The 21,189-nt window shown below is 58.4% G+C and overlaps 1 protein-coding gene across 1 annotated transcript in view; it reads left to right on the top strand.

Moving 5' to 3' along the window:
* PEPD (peptidase D) overlaps window positions 1-21,189 on the top strand; it is a 111,195-nt gene that overhangs the window by 83,479 nt on the left and 6,527 nt on the right. Inside the window, exons 10-12 of the mRNA XM_006926787.3 lie at window positions 3,330-3,398; window positions 4,894-4,971; window positions 14,476-14,624. Of these exons, the coding sequence (XP_006926849.1) occupies window positions 3,330-3,398; window positions 4,894-4,971; window positions 14,476-14,624 (296 nt within the window). The remainder of the gene's footprint in view (window positions 1-3,329; window positions 3,399-4,893; window positions 4,972-14,475; window positions 14,625-21,189) is intronic.

Here is a 21,189-nt window from a genome sequence, read left to right as displayed (position 1 = left end):
GCTGATCTGGTCCTCGGACTCTGTCCCTGCCCCGTTAGTCATCTCCAGGCTCTGACAAATGGGCCTGCCTCTCTGTCGCAGCAGTAACTACCTTCACCTCGTGTTCACGTACATGACTCTCCCAGGTTACTTAAAGGTTCTCATTTATGCCTGCATACAAAGCATTTCCTACCCATCTTGCTTGCGAGAAATTTATAGGCAAGGATGTTAGAGGAACAGCCATGTGGAAGAAAGCTGCAGGGACCACAAAGCAGCAGGGTGTCTGTGAGGCTGGTGGCAGCATTATGGGCAGACCCTTAACCTTCCCTTCTGCTGCCAGGGCAGGGAGTGAGGGCCATTCCCTCGTCGGGGTGCTCTCCACCCCATCCTTTGTCCAGGTGAGCAGGAGGGAGCAGGGGCAGTCAGGCCCAGCATGACATTTGTGCTGCACATGACAGACTGACAAAGAGCAAGCAGAGGGGGCTGCTGGGGTCACCAGCGCTGCGGCCTCTGATGGATAGATTGATTATTTCTGGAAGTTTTGTTTTGGTTCTCCATAAAATCTGTCTGTTCTGTTTTCATGCTGTACTTTTAGGCGTTATTTTCCATGTGTGTATGGTCGCTAGCTGAGGATTCTGTTATTTGAAGTTCTTGAGGGTCTCAGCCTGCTGCTTGCGGTGTCTGACAACTCTTGTGAGTTCCGATTGTGAGTTCATCTTCAGTGTGTGTGGGTGTGTATACGTGTGTACACACATGTGCATACACGCGTATGTGTATTGTGTACATATATGCATGAGTGTGTGCATGTGTATATGTCCATTGTGTGCACATGTGGACACATATGTGTGCACACATGCAGATTCTGGCTCACCTGGGTTGAGGGTACAGCTGCCCAGTTTGGCTTTGTGTCTGCTCTTGCTATTTGCTCCAGGTGTCACCAGTCAGGGACCAAGTTTGAACCTGAACCCCCTGGAGGGCAGACCGTGCTGTGAAATCTAAGGGAATGTTTTTATTTTTTCCTAGAGCCCAGGCAAGCTTCTCTATTGCCTCCTTTGATGCTCTTGAATTTTCTCCGAAATCGGCCCTTTGCTGAGGGTGCATCCCTGCCCAGGCCCCAGATTTATGTGGCAATGGGGTCTCAGTTCTAGTCCCCGGCATCTCGTGTGCCCGAGGCCTTGTCACTGTCCTCACGTGGCAGTGAAAGCCACGGCCTTCGGGATCCCAAGCGTGCCAGGTCCCTCTTCCTTTCAGGCCTCGCTTTCCTCCTGTTCTATGACCTCGACTTAGCGCGCAGCACCTCAGTGTCGGAGGTGGGAGGGCTTTCGGCTGCGTGCTCTACCATTGTGTCATTGTGGCCAAATTTGGCCATTGACTTGTATCAGTCAGTTAGGCCCATCTGGTGGACCCTCACCTGGCTCAGTTTGTCATATTTTCTGTAAAGGTCTAGAGGCGTCTTTATTAAGTGTCCTTCTGTTGTTGCCGGGGTCTACGAGTTGTCTGGTGGGAACCAGGTAGCTCTGCTACTGCGGTCTGTCCTTGGGACCTGTGCTGGCCGAGCTCAGACTGAGCTGTCCAGGAGCCTCATGACAAGCACGTGACTCCAGTCTGGATCATCCACTCCTCACCCCTTGCCCTTTGAAAATCACAAATCTGTCAGACCCCTGTCTCTCCACTGGCCCCCCGAGCCTCTGCACTTTCCCAGAACTGTGTGTGTCCACAGCCAGCCCGGGGCCCCAGAGGGAGAGTCCTCAGAGGAACGTGAGCAGGAGACGTGGGCCTGTTGCGTCCTCCTATTATTGCCACCAGAGCACCAGTTTGTCCTCATGTCATGTCAGAAAACTTAATTCGAAAACAAAATTAGGTGCTGAAGTGATGAAGGCTGTAGAAACTGAGCAGAGAAACGCCTGCTGCCGAGACTGGCTGCGGGAGGGAGCCGACCCCACCCTGTTTCTTCCGGCTACTGGAGGATGCGCTTGTCTGTTCATCTTCAAGTACAGACAACCCCTGCCCCACCAGGGGCCCACCGCCCCCATCACCTTGAGAATGGCCTTGCGGGCCTCTGAGGCCTGCTTCTGTCTGTCTCAAAGCTAAGGGGACACCACAGCTCCACAGTGTGCGTGGCGTCTTCCACCCAACGTGGGCTCGCCATGTGGAGCCCGTCAAGCCAGACGACCTCACAGGCTCGTCGTCGGAAGGCTTCTCTGTGGAGGAACGTGCTGGGCTGTGGTCTCGCCGTCCCCGTGGCCTCTGGGACCGAGGCGGAAGTAGATGGCAGCCGCCTGAGTGCTCCCGCTGTGATGGGAACATGTGGCTCTCCTCTCTTCCCCTCCCTGGCAGTTTCTGAAATCCTTCTGTTGAGGAAATGTTTCACTCACAGATACCCAATTAGCCTGTGAGGTTTGTAAGGCAAGTCTGAAAGCCAAGTGAGTACAGCAGAACCCCTCCTGCATAGCAACTACTTCATACCCACCGTAACAATTATACATAATTCGTGTTTACAATGCCTGAAAGACTAGACTTTCCTGTACAGACATTCTCTAAAACAGGCCTAAAATGTGAAGCACAGAATCACCACTTAATATGCTCAGGGATGGCCTTGCTGTTCTGAAGATGGGGTCAGTGGCACAGCTCTGTGATTGGTCCCCCTACCCTCGTAATGGAAGCAGGGGCAGGGTCACCTGGATCTGCTTCTCAGCCAGGGCCACCTGGAAGGCTGGGCCTGAGCTACTGTCCAGGCCTCAAGAGGGGTTGAGGGCAGCCCCCCGTCCCCAGCTGGGTTCTGCAGAGGCTGCGCCCTTGGAGCTCAGAGTCCTACACAAAAAGAGACAAGCCCCAGCCCCTGTCCTGGGGCATCTGGTGGTGTAGGGGTGGGCTCCTAGCCTCTCCAGAGTTCTTGGCATCGTGGCCTCCCTAGGGTTTGGAACAGCTGATGTAGCATAGGTGTGGCTGGCAGGGGCGTGTCCAGGGGTGGGGGCAACCGTTTTGCTGCTTGTCTCAAATAGAGAGAAGCAGGGCCTACCTCCCAGACTCTGCCTCTGTCCACCTCCGTGGTTGGAGTATGACCACTGGACATGGGAGTCACAGTGGTCATACCACTTACAGCCCTGCAGAAACTGTGGCCCTACAGTAGTCCGATGGGCCGGGGAGGCTGGGCAGTGCCACGGTGTTGGCAGGTGACACCCTCCTCTGGCCTTGCTTCCTCCACACTGACTTCTGTGCTTCTGTGGCCTGTGGCTGACCCTGGGCTCCAGCTACAAGCCTCATAGACCTGTGCTCAGGACTTGTGGGGGGCGGGGAGCTTGTAGGCTCCAGTGACTCGGTCACCCTGACACATCTCTCCTTCTCTGCAGCCTCTTTGAGCACTACTGCTACTCCCAGGGCGGCATGCGCCACAGCTCCTACACCTGCATCTGCAGCAGGTGAGTGGGCCTCCTGGACCGTGAGAGTGACGATGACTGCAGGGGAGCTTGGGGGGAAGGCGAGGGAGCCCCACCACTCCCCAGCTAGATGCACTTGCTTGCTCGCATGCCCACACCCGTGCCCACCAAGGCCCTGGGAGCTGAGATCGCCTCTGCCTGGTCCGGCCAGTGCTGTGTGAAGGCGGGAGCCCGGCCGCCCCCTGCCATGACCTCCTCTCCCGTCTCCAGGGGCTGCTCCTCCAGGGGGGCCACTGGCTTTCCTCACTCCTTCCACTCAGGCACACACTGAGCTTGTGGGGACTGGGCTGTGACAGCTTCTGTGTACAGCGGGGATGGAAGGAGCTATGGTCGTGTGTCTGTGTGTGTGTCTGTGTGTGTAGCAGTCCATGTGGCTTTGCAGGGAACATCAAAGTTGTGGATGGGCCTGGGGCTCCATGGTGGGAGGTGTCACTACGGGCATGCCTGCATGTGGCACGTTGTGGCTAGGGGCAGGGCGGGTCTGTGTGCGTGTCACCTGATTGTGGCAGGGTGTACTTGGGGGCACAGAGTAGAAATGACCATGAATATAGGGACGGCTCATGGTTGTGAGCATATATTTCCGTGGTCTTTAGGGGTGTGCACAGCTATGTGGGTGTCTGTGTGGCTGTGTGTTGTTATAGGTATATCTTTGAGGGGCACATCCTGGCCATGGGTGGTCCCCTCGTTCCCTGGGCTCACCCATCTCGTCTCCCCACGCTGGGTCCCTCGGGGCAGACGGTCTGGCCGCAGCTCAGCCAGGACAGAGCCGGCAGCTCTGCGGATGTGCACGTCCTCAGCACATGAATAATACATGTGAACATCTCAGTCCTTGGAAATGTTCTTCTCTGGTGGATAGAGAGAAAAATCATTATTTCTACTTTTATGATTCCTGAGACTCCCGAACGGGGCCATAAATATTACACCCAGGCGGGTTTTTTTTTCCTTTAGACAGACTTAAAAGTCTTTTTTTTCTTAAAGGCATCGCTCATCAGGGAAGCTCTATAGAGCAGGGGAGCGAGGAGCCGCTGGTGCCCCTGTCTGTGGCCCAGGACTCCTGGCAGCCCCTGGCCTAGCCCAGCCATTCCCAATGGGCCTCCTCTCTCCCTTCAGCCACCAGGAAAGGTCTCCCCAGACTCCCTTCCCCAGGCCTCAGACCCTTGCTCCCCACTCTGCTCTTCGCACATGCTGCCCACATCAGGCTCACAACCCCAGCCCTGAGGGCACCTGCCTGAGTAGCATCAGCCGGGGAAGCCCTATAGGCAGGGCCCCCTTGCTCCGAGAGGCTGCTCGCCAGTGTGTGACTGCGGTTGCCAAGGCCACCAGGACCCCTGCCCCACCTCAGGCTGTGGGCCTGGTCTGGCCACTCCTGGGCCTCTGCTGCAAAGAGGACAGTACTGCCCACGGGGCGGGGATGGGGCGCCAGCCCCTGGGGCCTGTGGGTGAGGATGAGCTGTTGACCGCCCCTTGCGCTCGGCAGCGGTGAGAACGCGGCTGTGCTGCACTACGGACACGCCGGGGCCCCCAACGACCGGACCATCCAGGACGGAGACATGTGGTGAGTGAGGCCAGCCCCGAGCTGCCCCTGCCCCAGCTCTGCGTGCGAACCGTGGGGCCGTGGTGGGACTCGGCGGCCTTCAGGGTGACTAAGCGGGGTCCTTTGGCCCCACCCTGAGAAGGCTGACCACAGCGAGGCCCCCGTTCCTGCCCTGGGCCCGACTCCTCTGCCACAGGCGCTGGCCTGCGTGTGCCTCGTCTCCTGGGGCAGGGACGCACTGATGAGAGGGGGCGGGGGCCTACAGAACTGTGGGACAGTGGGCTCTCTCAAGAGGGCCTGAACTATACCCCAACTCCTGCCCTCTGTCCTCTGCATTTAGCACTCACTACACTCACACTTCTGTCCCGGGGCCGGGAGGGTGGGCACCTCAGTCTAGTGCAGAGAAGACCTGTAGGGAGCCTTTCCCCTTCTGAAACCTGCCCGCCTCGGCCACAGGACCCCTTGGTGTAAGAGGCCATTAGTTAGGGAGGTCAGAGGTGGTGCTTCACCCCAGGCTGTTTGCAGGGCTTTTCTGAGCACAGTTTCATGTGCTCACAGCTCCTCACAACTGAGCAGATGTGGGCAGGACCCGCTGCTCTCACCCTCCGATGGCCTCTCCGTTGATGGCATCTCGGGATCCTGCTCACGGACCCCTAGTGTGTAGGGCTTGTGCTAGGCACAGGCCCCACCTCACTGGGCCTTGGGAGGGGTCTGTGGGTGCCTCACTGATGCAGACCAGACAGTACCCCCTGTCCTCCCCATCACCCAGACGTCAGGCAGGGCTGGTCCTGGCTGCTAAGAGCTATGCAGGGGCCACAAGCCCCACAGGGCTGCCCTGTCTCGGCCTTCTTGCTGTGGTCATCAGCCTGTAGGGGAGGGATGGGGAGGGCGTGCTCACTCTCCCACCTGGTTCTTCGGTGCCTCTACCTCCTATTGCTGAGGCACCTGCGCACGGCTCCCCAGGCATCTTCTAGGCAGTGTCATGCTTCCTCTCAGGTCTCTCGTATGCCCTGCTAGGTTCGGTCCCTGAACTGGAGTCCCGTGATGCCTGCACCTGGGGTTCCCTGGCCCGTGTTCACTGGGGGAATGTGAGCTGAGGGATGTGCTCTGAGTTGTCACTGCCAAGTGTTTGCAGGAACCCACCCAGTCCCAAAGTCCCCCTACCACAGAGTGTGCCAGGCACCGTGACTGGCCACCGTCTCTCCACTCACCCAGAGTCAGCAGCTAGACATGGTTCTGGATCAGGCCACGTTGGTAGGAACCCAGCTCAGCCCTCTGAGAAGAAACAAAGCCATTTAGTTCCCTCTCTGAGCCTCAGTTTACTCATCTGCAAATGGAGGTAGCACGCGCCTCTCAGGACTGCATGGGGTGCCGAAGGGACATGTCACGGACACAAGTGCTGAGCTGATGTACCTTCTCCCCAGGGGCCTGGGCTGGGAGCACACACAGGGGGAAGCCCAGAGTGGCCTAGAGGCAGCCAGGAGCGCTCCTGCTCCCTGAGACCCTCTCAAAGTATCTTAACAGCCTTCCTGGCTTCAGGGCCAAGGGCGTGCAGCAACCTCGACAGACCTCTCCCCTGGGCCTGGCATCAGGGACATCTGTTCATGTAGATTTTCTCACGCTGCTCCCATGAAGTGGGCTGAGCACTAGTGGCCCCAAGGAGAGACTGCCTGGCCTCTTCAGGGACTCTCAGCTCCTGTAACCTTTGCTAATGCTCCTTGACTCTGTGGCCTGTTCTGGCTGGGAGAACAGAATGTGGGAACCCAGTGCCCAGGCTGAGGCAGGGTCCCAGCCACACCTGTGGTCCCAGCTGTCTGGGGGCCCCTCTGAAGAGCTGGAAGGCCCTGCACCGGGACCATGTGGCCACTAGTGTTTCTGCGCTGTGAGCTTGGCACACTCCAGAGGACGCAACTGCTACTCCACTTTCCTCCTCATCTGCCCTAAAGAGTGTTCTCATCCCGTGAAAGGCCAGTGCCAGCTCTGTTCCCGGAGTAGCCCCTGACAAGGTGGGCCTGGCTGACCAGGGCACAGCAGACTTCAGGCCCGCATTTGGCCCAGGTGCTGTGTCTTCAGCCTTCCTGGGCAGCACATGGCACCTGTGTCTCCCAGTCATAGCTTTGGTGACGGAAGAGAGCCAAGGAATTCCATGGATGTTAATGCCAAGCCCAAATTTTATTTTTCTAGTGCCAACTTTGAAATGTAGCCAGTAGAATAATTATGAGTTTATTATAGTCAATTTATTATGCAGCATTTAGAACAACATGTTTTGTTGATTACTGCTACTGCCAGATTGCTGGCGGCATTTATAAGCCATTGTTTTATTGAAATTGATCTTTGAGCACCCAGTGCGTTCGGTAAATAATAAATCACTCTGTTATCCCAACATAAAAGCCACAACACTTCATCATAAGGTATGAAACCAAAATATGAGCATAATGCAAAATGATTCCTGAAGCTGAGTCTCCCAGAGCGCTGACAGTAATCCAGGCCCCTGTCGGGGTGGCACACTCTGTGTCTCAGTCCCTTGATGTCCGGTGAAAATGCCCCACGGATATTTTAACATTAGTCATGGGACTATTTGGGGACCGGAGCTGGTTCCCAGGAGTCAGACTCTACTGGAGAAGGTGGGGAGTAGATGCTGAGCGCAGCCGGCCCTTTCTTTCCCTCTCCCTACAGTCCCGGATGCCCCGCCCCACACACACACACACAGGGATCCTAAGAGAGGTGGGGCTGTGTGATGATGAGCACAGAGGGTCCCCAGTTCAAGTTCCTGTCCTCCCCAGCTGAGTGGCCATCCCTCTGGGCCTCAGTTTCTCCATCAGTCATTGGGGTAATATAACACCTGGCTCTGGGAGGATTCAGTGATAAGTGCAAAGTGCTGAGCATGGAGCCTGGCACAGCCTGACCCTCGGCAGGTGAGAGCTGCATGCAGCGGCCACCCGCCAGAGCCAGGCGGGGGCTTCTACCTGTGCTCCAGGCCCCTGAAGCCTACCTTCCAGCAGCTAGTTCCAAGATAGGCTGGAGGTGAGAGCCACCAGGCCTACTATTTTCACTAGGTGTGCCCCAGGTGGAGTATGAGGCCGGCCAGGCCCACCCCCCATGCCTCTGTCCTTCCAATACCAGGAGCTTTCCTGGAGCTGGGCCATGGTCCCTGTTACAGTCAGGTCCTGTAAATTGGGGCCTGTAAGTTCTTATTCCATGCCAGACTTGTCACCCAAGAGCTGAGAAGAGCATTTCAAGGACCGCTCCTCACACCACGCCATCTTCTTATCACCCCCTGCACTTGCCCAGTGCCCCCAGAACCAGCCCGGGCTTCAGAAATAAGACCCCATGGTGGATAGAGGTGCCCAGGACTAGCGTGCTGCCCATGAGCCATCAGGGGGCGCCCTTGTCCATTTTAAATCCACCGAAAAACAGCACATTCAGAGTTAGGCCCACTCTTGTGCTGGACTCCCAGGTCTGAGGCCGGCCTTAGCACCCCCTACCCCTCCTGGGCTCGTCAGCAGGCTCACCGCATGGGGAAGAGATGGGAAGGAGTCCAAGGTGTGCTTCCAGAAGGCTCTGATTTGGGAAGCAGCTGGGAATCCCCCCTCTCCCTTCCTCCCTCTCCCACCATCTGATCATGTGGCAGAGAGAGTGGCTCCTGGGAAAGGATGTCCTGTGGCCCTTCTCAGAACCTTAGAGCACCAGTCTAAGGATGCCCAGGCCTTGGTTAAACAGCCACAGGTGGGATGTGGGTGGCGAGCCAGACCTCCCAGCACTGGCCAGGAGAGGGCAGCATTGTCTCAGGACACAGGGGCCAGGCCTGCTCCCTGCCGGCTGTGGTCTTCTGTGTCCTGGGGCATGGAGGGGCACGGCTCTCCTAGTTAGAGGCAGAGGCCTGTCTCAGCCCTATGCTCAGCAGCCAGCTAGTTATCATCTTCCCCTCTCCATCCCTGTCATGGGACTAGCACCCCATCTGTCTCCTCGCCCTGGTAATCATCAGCCTGAAGCCCCAGCTCCCGTATGCCTTGTCTGGCTGACCAGTGAAGGTGGGGACACAGCTCCTATTCACCAAAGCCCCAGACAGATCTGGGCTAGCAGTTTCCTCCCTGGGAAGCCCTTGAAGACACCTGAACTGCTGTTGGCGTGTAAGTGGTGTGTGCTGCTGCTCCCGCTGCCCATGCCACATCCTCTAGCTGAAGTGGCCTCGGAGACTCTACACAGCTGCCCTTGAGGTGCCCTGTCCTCCCTCTTGTAGATGAGGAGACAGCCCCAAGAGGGGTCATGGCCAAGGCCAGCTCTTTCCCCACCTGGCCACTCGTTTCCTGCCCACAGGAGCATTGCCAGCTGGCTCCTTCCTACCCCTTCTCCCGTCAGTTTCCTGTTAATTCTGCAGGTTCTGTGTGGACGAGACATTCGTTCAGACTGCTTAGGAAGGTCCCCCCCCACCCCCAGCTTTCACCATTATGGGGAGCAGCCTGTATCTCAGTCACAGATATACTACCCCCTGTGGGCTGCGGCATGCTCACTCTTCACCCAGGGCATCTCTTGGGTACCACAGGCTATGATGAGACAATTCCACTCGCTCCCGGTGGCTGCTTGGTTGGTCTGATGTCTTTCTGGCGTCTGCACATTGCAGCCCTCAAGCCTGGCTGGGGGCTCCTCCCCAGCTGGCACGGGGCTGGGGTCGGGGAGCCTCCAAGTCCCACTTTTCCTGGTGCCAGGTGCCTCAGTGGGCTTTAGAGTACAAGTGTTATCCACAGGGCCTACGCCCTGACGCCAGGCAAGCCTAGCCCAGGCCCTTCCACCTGCGGCTGCCGCAGAAGAATACCTGATTGTCACCAGCCAGCCCCATCCTGAGGATTTCATGGTCTTAAGGACATGCCCAGTCCTCAGAACAAGAAGAACATTCTCAAGAGGGCACAGGCCCTGGTCAGCCATCTGTCCAGCCCAGTGGTGGTGGCCTTCAAAGTTCTGTCCAGCGAGAAGCACCATTTACGTTCGTGCATGCACATGTACCTACATTTAACCAGACACCCTGACCATGTGTTTTCTATCCACCCGTTTGTTTATGTGTCTTACCCACACCCCACTCAGTTACTTTACAACCCACAGTTTGAAAAGCACCGACCCAGACAGGCTGGGTGCTCGCAGACATCACGGGACACTGCTTACCAAGAAAAGTGAAATGCAGCGTGTGCTGCGCGCGTGACACCGACTCACTCCTTCCCCTGCAGAGGCTGCTGCCCTGCTAGCCGGCCCTCGGCCCCCTGAGTCGTGGTGGCAGCAAGCCCTTGGGGTGGGCGGCCGCTGGGTCCCACCCACACACCAAGCCACGTGCTGCGTAGTGTCCTTCCTGGGGACCTGGCCCCACACTGGTGCCGTTTCTCCCCATATCACCTGTACGACAGTAACAGTACTTTCCAGACACACAAGGCCACCAGCACATGCCTGCTCTCGTCACTGTGTGTGCTGGGGATTTCTGGCCGTGGGGACTGGTGCTTGAGTGACTTTGCTGTCTGTCCGGCCCCACGGAGGCAGCTGTCCTGTGGCTAGGTTGGGGACCAGGGATGCCCAGAAGGCACTGAGAAGAGGTCCACTTGGTGGGTCAGCCCGGGGCACTGAGGGAGCCTCCAGGATTCCCAGTGATGGCGTTTGCCCCGCTGGTCACACCTGGACCTTGACACTCCATGGAGGGTCTGGCTGGGCGTGGGTTCATGGGCCTCATCTGCAGGGCTGCCCACGGCAGCACGTGAACGAGAAGTGACCGGTACGCTTTCCTTTTTGTGTCACGCTAGGGTCTGAAGGGAAGCAAGAGTTTCCTGCTGCTCAGAAATCCCCTGGCTGGGCACGCAGACTGGGCAGCTGCAAGCTGGGGTCTGAGATGCTGCTGTCTTGAATAGGTCTGTGTGCACGCACGCACGTGTACATCAAACGTCAGTCCTGGGTACAAGGCGGCTGAGTGTTCTGCCATGGCTCGAGGGGTTAAAACGAAGCTTCAGACCAAGTGCAGAGTGGCCCTCGTGTTAGCACTGCAGCATTTCCCCCAAACTGTTCCCGAGCCACATCACTGACCACACCATCTTGTAGGCCTTTTTCCTGTGGGCTGGCTGGTCCCTGCAGTGGGGCTGAGGGAGCTGAGGGGCCCCGGGAGGGTCTGGGTGAGCCAATGGTGGCAGGTAGCCCGGGCATGAAGCTGCCCGGGAGGAGCCAATGGAAGACAGAACCTCTCATCCCAGCCAGAAATAGAAGCAGATGAACACATGCGAGGAACGAGAGGCCAGCATATTGCTCGGAGATGTGTAATATCTCCCCAGATGTCTTAGATTATCACACATATTCACGCGGCCAAAGATGGTAGGGTTCCTGGTGAAGTCCCCAGGCAGCCAGAGAGGAGGGATCCTGCCTTCTCGGTTGAGCCAAAGTGTGACTGAATTCTCCATTGTCAGTTTGCATTCAGAGGACGGATGAAGTGGACACAGAGGAGTTGGAGGGAGGCGATTTATAAAAGAGATGGCTTTCATCCCTGGATACCAGAATGGCTTGAATCTGAATTACTTATGTGTGTAGGAACTCTGAGGGGGACTTTTTTTTTAAAAAAAAAAAAAAAAAAAGATAGGGAACTGAGAGCACGAAAATAGCCCGGAGCCCCGTGCCTGCGCGTCGCTGGCGGGGTGTACACTTCCTTCTCCAGAAAGCGGAGGATTTTAAAACAAAAAACACAGCTGAAGCCTTCTAGAATCTGAACGATAAAGCCAGACTGGCCGAGGAACTCCAGGCTCCCACCATCCCACATACTTTGGGTTTTTTGAGGCAAGTTTGGAGAACTTGGTCCAGAGTCTTGTCTGCCTGGGGAAGAGTCTCGTTTTCACTGCTTTAGGTGCCTCCAGCGTTTGGTATGCTCTTGTGGGCTTCCTGGTTTTTTAAATAATGCAATTTCTGTTTTTCTCTGAGATTAACACAGTCCAATAGATTTTTCTGTCTGGGACTACTGCTGCAGGTCGCTCTGTGACGTGGTGGCTCCCTGGGATCTGTGTCCCCTACACTCCTGGCTCTGTCCTGTCTGCTCAGGCCATTCCTGTATGTTCTGAATCAACAAACCACAAACCATTTTCCTCTGTTGCCTCTGAGGAGCCCAAATGAAAATGCTTCCCGGGTGAAACTGGCTAGTGGCCCTGCGTGGCTCCACCCCCCACGCCTGCCCGCACCGGCCCTGAGAGGACACAGGCCTGCGGCACTGGTGCTGTCCCCATTTTAAAGGTGGAAAAACAGGTCCCAGAGGCCAAGTGCCAGAGCCAGAACAGGAGAGCCCATTTCTCTCTGGCCCCCGAGCTGCTGACTCCCTGACTCAGGGCTTTGCTGGACCAGTGTTGGGAGCCTCGGTTTCCCTGCAGTTCAGGGCTGAGGTGTGGCCGCCCTCCCAGCCAGCTCCAGGGGAGAGTGCCTGGGGCAGGGATAAGCCTGCAGGCAGCTGCTGGCTCAAACAGCCTGTTAAATCTGCAGCCTTCTGGGGAACAGATGCCTGGGTGTGTCTGTTTGGGGCCTCTCTCTGGTCGGTCCCAGCTGCCACACCGGGCTTGGGCGGGTCACCTCAAGTGAGGCCCAAATCCTCCCGTCGGCCTACCCCAGGCAGGATCCCCCCAAGTTTGTGACTTTGACCCAACTCAAAGTTCCCCTGCCATGCTGCTGGGGGCTCTTCCCCCACCCCCTGAGAATCACCTGAGGTCTTATCTGGTGCTTTTTGCACTGTTTACACTGCTTATGGTGTTTTGCAATCGAGAAAAGGCAGGAGATTAAAAAGTGCCTGGCTGGGGACTTTGGATTCCATCAAAGCGTCCGAGGATCCTGAGCATTCAAGTTTTTCCTTTAAAAATCTTTCTGTAGAATCGCTGGCGCTGCTTGTCAGGCTACTCCCGGCTCCTCTCACAGGGCAGGAGTCCCCTGCTCTGTCGTGTGGGATAGGGGGCCCCAGAGGCACAGGCAGCTTCTAGAATGTTTGTTGAGTGGCTGTGTTTTCCATCAGAATTTGGGTTTGGGTGAGAGGCCCTTGTAGTGGAAGGCAAGGCTCTGCCCTTGGGTTCAGATTTGCTGGGATGCGTGTGGCTTCAGATGGACCCCATGGGAAGCCGAGAGCCAAGCACCGAGGAGAGCTTGGGTCCAGCCAGGCATAGAGGGCAAAGAGGGCAGCCCCGGCCGCCTCAGCTCCACTGGGCTCTGTGGTCCCTTAGCCCTGAAGACACAGTAGGATCCTAGGCCTGGGGCTAGACCAGCGTCCCTCAGCCCATGAAGGAGCTGAAGGGACCGGTGGATCCCCACTCAGTGCCTGTCGAGGTGCTCAGGTGGGACAGGATGGGGAGGGGTGCCCAGCCTGTGCACCCTCACTCTTCTCACTGGAGCCCCTGGCAGCCTGGGGACCCATTGGGAGCCAGGCCTGGACCCAGCTGCCCTTCGTGTATCCTGTCCCATCCTACTGTGGAGGGTGTGCGGGCCAGGATTTTACCTGCCTTGACCAGCGAGGGCCCTGAGGCCCAGAGGTCCTGTGGGAGCAGGACTGGGCCCACCCTCGGCTTTGCTGCACCAGAGCCCTATCACGGGATGTCCAGGGTGCAGGCTCAGCTGGGCTCGTCCTCCTGACTCAGCAGGCCTGCCCATGTGTCCCAGCGCAGTCCTGCCCTGCTGGCTCACGGCTCCCAGCTCCAGGTCTTGTGTGTCCTCCCACTCTCCACTCCCTCCATGTGGGCCTGCTGGTCCCCACTCTGCCACCTGGGGTGCTGGGGCCCTGGGCAGCCCCCAGGGACAGGGCGTGTAGCTGGCCAGACCCCTGAAAGCCCCGCTGGACGGGAGGACTGCCCTCTGCAGTATCCTCCCTGCGCCTCCCTCAGGCCCTGCAGAACATGTCTGTCCCATCCCACCAGGGAGAGGGGTGCCTTCCTTTGGCCAAGGGGACCCCCGAGCTGGAGCTGAGCCATTGGCTGGGTTTTCATTCAGACACCGGGGCCTGTGCGAGGCAGGTGATGCAGCTCAGCCCATGTTCTGTCAGGCAGTGTGTCCTTTCCAGGGTCCCTGTCCAGCTCCCATGTACATTGCCCCGTGGCCGTAGCCATGCCCTGTGCTGGGTGCGGGGCAGCTCTGGGAAGATCTCTTGGAATGCTCACATGGAGGCCAGGTGGTGGATGGGGGCTTGGGGACATCTCTGCCCCTCCTTCATTCTCCAAGTGAGTCCCCAAAGCTGGCCTGGCCAGTGGAGGCTGTGGGGGTGGGGGCGTGTGTGCAGGGTCAGCCCTACTCCCCCCAGCCTCCATTGCTCTAGGGTCAGAGGTCTCCCAGGATGGCACAGGGTTCCTTTGCTGCTCATGGACCATGAGAAGACACCAAGGCAGGAGGCCCCAAACTGCTGCCTCAACTGGTCACGTGGCAAGATGGCTCAGGCTCAGCACCATGACATGTCCAGAGCTCAGCTCTTGAGCACTGGGAGGGACGAAAGCGTTGGAGCAGGAGTGTCCCCAAGCATCCTGCCAGCCTCATGCCCTCCTCTCCCCACAGCCTGTTCGACATGGGTGGTGAGTATTACTGCTACTCTTCGGACATCACGTGCTCCTATCCTGCCAATGGCAAGTTCACCGAAAACCAAAAGGCCATCTACGAGGCGGTGCTGCGGAGTTGTCGTGCTGTCATGAGCACCATGAAGCCAGGTGAGGGCAAGGGCGGGGCCCTGTGGGCATGCGAGGTGGCCGTATGTCTAGCTCCATCCTCTGAGGTGGCAGGGCGCCTCAGAGAAGCAGGGCCTACACTCTGACCTGAATCCATCTCTGCCTCATGTGCTAGGCCAGTAAGACTCTGGTTGGTGTCATGTCCCCAGGGTCACTCCTAGGAAAGACCTGGGAATCAGGGAGCTCAGCCCAAGGTAACCCCATGTCCCGTCCTACACATCCCCTGCCTGCACTGGCTGCTGGGATGTGAGCATGTCCCCCGCCCTGTCCTGAAGCAGAGTCCGCAGCAGGGAGGGTTTGGCCAGCTCTGGACACCAGCATCTGGTTGGACTTGGGGTGCCCTCTTATTCTGGGCCAGCAGCTGCAGCTGTGTTAGGGGTGGGGACTAGTGTCTCTCCAGTATTCAGGGAATGGTGAGCGGAGGCTTCAGGGCCATCTGGGGACCTGGCTGTGATAGGCCTTGAAGGCTGGACTCTGAGTTCACACTAAATTCAGAGGGACTAAGGCAGTCAGATTTCATCTCTCTGAGGAGACTTTATTTTAGAGAAGAAAAGATTCTGAGCTTTAAAAGTATAAAATCCCAAGGATGGAGCATCTTGCAGGCCCAGAACCTGGTGGCCAGTTGTTGGGGTGAGTTACAGCCAAGTGCTGCTTTTGAGGGGTCCTCAGCAACTGCCGTTTTCAGAGAAGGCACACCGTGAGCAGGCCTTTGCAGACGGTTCCCCGTCCAGCCAGAGGCTGGGGAGCCAGGAGGGGATGCTAGGAGAATGCCAGGCCCCACCCCCACCCTCTCATCCAGCGGGAACAGAGCTCAGTGATCAGATGAGCCTCAGGACAGGGAGCTCAGAATATGCCCCCAAAAGGAAGACAAGGAAGGAAAACCTCAAAGTCAGCTCCTGTGGGGGACAACGTTGATGGGACTGGCCTGGTTTATCAGTTGCGCAAGCAAACAGCACGTTGTGCTAATTGTCTGTTTAAAAAGCAGCAGCCTCCTCTAAGTAGCAACATGTACTAATTACACGTACTAATGTGGGAATGACTCTAGGACGAATTGTCGCGTGAGGACAAAAGTGCGAGATGGGGTAGCCAGTGGCCCCCTTATAGAAGGAGATAGTGAGAACATAGATTCTCGTGTGCTTGTAAGTCCACAGAGGAGGTGCAGGACAGATGGACAGACGGACGAGAAGGGAGAGTGCTCACTGCGACCTTTTCACACTCTGTGACCTTTAGAACACAGCATGCATCACCCGTTACCTGTAAAATCCAGCCTGCCGTGAGAAGCAGTCACCCCAAGGGTGTGTCTTCTCCACTCTTTGCACCCTTTGCGTACACCTGGGATGGGAAGGTTTTGTTCAGTTTTGAATAACATCTGTCACTTAAAGAAGTGTTTTAGATGCAGTGAAAGAGCCCGGGGAACGTGCTGATCGGCCCCCAGGAGGGCCCTGTGCGGGCCACAGCCCTGAGGGGGCCATGGTCTCTTTTCCTCGCTCCCACACTGTGCCTCTGCAGCTGCACCAGGGCAGGCTGTGGCCAGGTGGGTTGATCAAACCACATCATTTTTCCCTAAGGAGACTCTTTACCCTTGCACAGGCAGTCGTGAATTTAGATGTCCCAGAGGCCCAGGCCCCAGGCTGGAAGAAGCCAAGCTCTGCTGCCTGTGAAGGCTGGGAGGGGGCTGGAGGCCACCCTGGGACCTCCATGCATCCACACCCTATCGCAGTTCCCTCAAGGTGCATGGGGGTGGGTCCGCTTGGACCTGCTCCTGCCGCTGACCACAGTACAGAAGTATGAGGGCTGGCAGCCACCCTCCACACGAGACGGTGGGACCCACAGCGTGGGGCTGGGGCATGGTGGCTGTTGGGGAGGGCAGTTGGCAGGCTGCTGGGCAGGCAGGGCCTTGGAAAGACAGTGTCTCCCTGGGGTTCTTTGCTCACCTAGAGCTCTAGGCTTCAAGCCCCTGGTACTGCTTAGCCCCCACCTGGTGCTGAGACAAGGGTGATAACCAAGGCCTGGCCTACCCTACCTGCCCCCTGACCAACCCCCTATAGGAAAGCCTGCTGGGGCCTGGGCAGGACCTGGGTGGCCCCTCCCCAGCTGATGTCCTGGCCATCTCATTTGGCCAACAAAGCAATCCCAGTTCTCCCAGGCTCACAGGTAAGTCCCCAGTGTCCTGCATTGCACTGAGAAAGGCCTGCTGTTCTGTCCCAGGACTCACCTGGTCACCTCAGTCCTGTGGGGCTGCCTGGCCATGCCAGTCTTGGGGCAGTCCTCACCCAGCATACTGTGGGGCATAGGGTAGGCTTTCACCGGGCCCTCAGGGTTCCCCACAATATCCCCCACCTTTACCTCAGGTACTGTGAGATGGTGACATGCTGACAGTTCCGAGGGCTAAGCCTGACTCCATTGAGGTCACTGGCAGTACAGACCCAGCAGAGCAGGGGTGCTGTGACCACAGAGCTGCTCTCAGATGGGGGCAGTTCGCCTCCCCATACTAGTGAGGAGGCCGTGGCCAGGTCAGCTCCATGCCCTGTCCTAGCGGAAATGCCCCTGGTTTGTGGGTTCAGCTCTTGGGCCAAGACAAACACCCACTGAGACTGCACAATTGCGTCCTGCAACCAGCAAGATGCCCAGGGGAGAGGCGGACATGAGTGCCTAGAGCACACGCGGATCCTAGGGTACGGCCCCAGGGACCGAGTAAGGCAAGCCTTGGCGCCCATTCCTGGGGTTAGAGGGGAAGCGTCCCTCACTGTCACTCGGCCAGGGAAGGAAAGCGGAGCTCACTCAGAGGGGCCCCACGAGGGTGGGCAGGGGCAGGGGCAGGCCAGGCAGCTGAGGCACCTGGGAGAATGCCACCCATGTCAGCCTCACAGGAGGGGGCCTGGACGCTGAAGCCATATGCTGGTTTCTGGCTGGGCGGAATCGAAGCTCTTCATGGCTTCTGTGTCAGGGCAGGCATCCCACCCTGTGCAGACCACCTTGTCTTAGGCACCCAAGTGTGCCAATGGGCCCATGGCCCTCCTGAGGGGCAGAGGTACAACGGGAGAGCTGGGGTGAGCCCAGCGGAGGTGGTGCCTGAGCTGCTGCAGCCCACCGCAGGGCTGTTCTGCAGACCCGGTCCCTCTAGGCACCATGGACGCTGAGGTCCGCCATAAGTACACAAAGCCTCTTGTAGCCTCACCTCCCACTTCCCAGCATCCACTGTGTTTCTCTCTCTCTCCTTGCTCACCACCCACTCTGGCCACCCTGGCCTTGGGCTACAAGACTCCACCCCCTGAACCCCGGGTCCTCTAGGCCCCTACAAAGGTGGTACAGACTGCAAGTCGGGCTCTGAGGCCCCCCTCCTCATGGTCCGTAGAAGTGGTTGTGTCTCGGTCTGCGTGAACAACCCCTCTGTCATTCCGTGCACAGCCTGTGCAGTTGTGTGCAGCCGCCCTTCCCCTCACCCACTCTGACTCCCGACCCCTGCTCCTGGCTCTGCCCCTGGTGTCAGGGTTCCCTCCACTTGGTGAAGGGCTGCCATTGTGAAGTTGGGGCTCTCAGTGTAGAAAGTGCTGCTTTCCCCAGAGTGGGCCAGACAACGGGAGAGGATGCTCTGTTAGAGCCTCGGGTGACCAGCTAGGAGAAGGGCACCGGGAGCTGTGCTGGCCCACATGGCTCCCCACGTGTCGCCTGTGGTTGGGGTGCCTTTGCCAGCTCTGCTTCCCTCCCTGGGGCAGGGGCAGGGCAGGGTCTTGACTCCCCTTGGCCTCTCCTTAGAGATGGCGTGGAACGAAGGGAGTCTTGCAGACAGAGGTGCCGGGACAGTGCACCACCCAGACCACAGGTGCCCTTTGTGGCAGGAACCAGGGCCGCGAGGTCTGTCTTTGGGCCCCGTGTCGCCCCTCTGGCCCAAGAAGCCCCCTGCTGGCTGTAGGATGGTGGGTGAGTTCCCGCCCTCCCTGGCCTCAGTTCTTGCCCAGAGGCGCTCTGCCAGAGTGTGTGTGGCGGGGGGTGGGGGGACCATGTGGAGACTGAGCAAGGCAGCCACACTCAGCTCAGCGTCTAGGCGCCTGTAGCCCAGGCACATACTGCCCTGCCTTTGTGCAGGGCGAGTGGGTCCCCAGAGGTCCTGGCAGCAGACAGAGGTCCAAGGTGGGAAGGGCTGGAGGCCTTCAGCCTTGTGCCAGCTAAGCCTGCCAGGCAGCTCCCTGTAGCCCACAAGGCCTGCCCCGGGACCCCTGCCCTGAGCTTTCCCTCCTGCACCCCCAGGGCCTGGCACACACATCATCCCTCGAGGGCCATTATTTTAGGATGAAGTGAACTCTCTGTCTGGAAGTGACTGTGAGGATGCAGCTCAGGGGCCCTCTGCTGCCTTCCCAGCTTGGCTCAGGGCCTCCGAGCCCCTAGGCTGTCACACTTTGGGCAGGAGGCCCCAAGGCTGTGATGGATGCTGCTGAGGCTCTGAGGAACTGGCCCAGGCAGAAGGCCCAGTGGGCTCCCAGCCCATCAGGGGAAGATGTGGCCTGAGGGGGACCAAGTGGGCACAGAAGGCCAGCTGGTGACCCTGGGCTGCTCTGGACACATCCTGGAGCCCAGACACCAGAACTCCGATCCCTCAGACAGATGGGGCACAGACCCAGAGGCTGCCCTGCCACCCTGGGGTCCGGGCGCACAGAAGAGTGGAGTGGGAGGCACCCCCGAATCCTGGGCCCATGAGGTCACAGCACAGGCTACAAGAGAACCATGAGGGAAGATGCGGTTCCTGCTCAGGCCACACGTGTGCCAGGCATGGCACAGGGCACTGCTGTGCCAGTGTGCTGTGCTGTAGCAGCACAGGAAGGGGCAGTCAGGGAGGGCTTTCTGGAGGAAGCCTCAGTATTCCCACATGGCCCACGGGAATAAATCTGGGAAGGTAGGGGCCATGGAGGAGTGGTCCCAGCTGAGGGAACAGCAGGTAGAAGGCACAGGGGAGCACCAGCACGCAGCGCTGTTGACCCAGGAGTGGGTGAGGGATGAGGCTGGAGACGGAAGCCAGGCCGAGGAACTCAGGCCTCTGTCCTCAGGGCAGGGACTGGCCTGGTCTTTCCTTTGTTCTGAAGAGGTGGCCCGAGTGTCCAGGCCTTAGGCAAGGTGAAGTGGGAGACGAGGCATCAGAAAGGATGAACAGGGGGGACTGGGCAAGGGTCCAGGAGAGGTGGGGGCCCAGGAGGGCTCCAGGTTCAGGTGTTTGGGGAAGACAGGGTAAGATTTGGTATGTGCTGGAGGTGGGAGGGAGGGCAGGGCATATAGTACCCAGTCTCTGCAGTGTGATCCCCAGTGTGGTGTCCTCAGTATGAGCAGGCCTGGGGGACCCCTGATGTCTTCTTACTGGGCTAAAAAGGGGCTCCAGGGGGGCCTGAGGGCTGCTGAGGCAAGGGGAACCCGAGAGTCGGGGTGCGGGCCTTGGGGAAGCCCACACTACAGCCTCGCCCAAGGACAGCAACCTCCACACACTTCAGGGACCCTTTCCCTGGCTGTGGGTGTCGTAACCACCATCCGGGCCAGATACTGGGCCAAGTTGCTAGAGGTTTAGTCACTGTCACAACTCTAACCACACACAGGCAGAAAACTCTCACTCCCAGCCAAGAGTGCTGTGTGCAAGGCCTGCCCCAGGGGTCTGCAGGCGAGGAAGACCAGAGGCGCCGTGGGGACCGCCCAGGCCCGCACGTCCGGCCACATGAGGGGCCACGAGGATAGGAGGGGAGCCGAGCTGCCAGCGCGGAGCATGATTTATACCTGATCCTTGCTTCTGCCGAGGCTGGGCCGAGACCGCAGCCCACTGTGGAAGCTGGCCGTGTTTGAAGGCAGGCTGCTTCTGGGGGCTTCCTTTGGAGACCCGAAAAGGCCCCACTGAAGAGAAATGGAGTCTCGATAGGGTTGGGGCATCAGCTGCCACATAGGACGCCCTGCCTCAGCCCACGGCTGGGCTGCCCGAGTCCGCAGGGCTGCTTAGGAGCTCTTTCAGGCCCAGAGCCGCTGGCGGGAACAAAACTCAGAAAAGAGCACACTGCACATTCGCCCCTGAACCGCACGCTCTGCCAGGCCCTGGGATGCTGGAGGAGGCAACTGCTCTCGTGGGGGAGACGTGGGAAGCAAGGAAGCAGACCTGTCTGGGGGACAAGGTGCAAGGAGAGGAATAACCAGGACTGTGGAGAGAGAGTGACCAGGGAAGGTCTCCAGGGAGGGGCTGACTTTTATGCTGAGATCTGAGGATGAGAAATCGCGGGCCAGACAGGTCTGCAAAGGGTCTGAGGCAGAAAGACCTCAGTATGCTTCTGGAACAGACGTGACCTGGCCTGGGGAGGGTGAGGTGGGTTGGTTGATCTTAGAGAAAAGCAGTGGCCCGAGGCTGAGGCAGGCTCCGCTTGTGCCCCAGGAATGCAATGAACATAGAGTAGACCCAGGGTCTGGCAGGCCACAAGTGATGGGTGGATAGTGGCTAATAGCAGTTTGGGAGGGTGGGGGGATACTGACCTAGTCCTCCGCTAGGTGCCAGAGGCTTTGCAGCCAGCTCGTTGTGACCCTGTTT

This window comes from Pteropus alecto, unplaced genomic scaffold, assembly GCF_000325575.1.
Source record: "Pteropus alecto unplaced genomic scaffold, ASM32557v1 scaffold7, whole genome shotgun sequence".
NCBI classification, from domain to species: Eukaryota; Metazoa; Chordata; class Mammalia; order Chiroptera; family Pteropodidae; genus Pteropus; species Pteropus alecto.
This window is presented reverse-complemented; position numbering and strand designations above follow the sequence as displayed.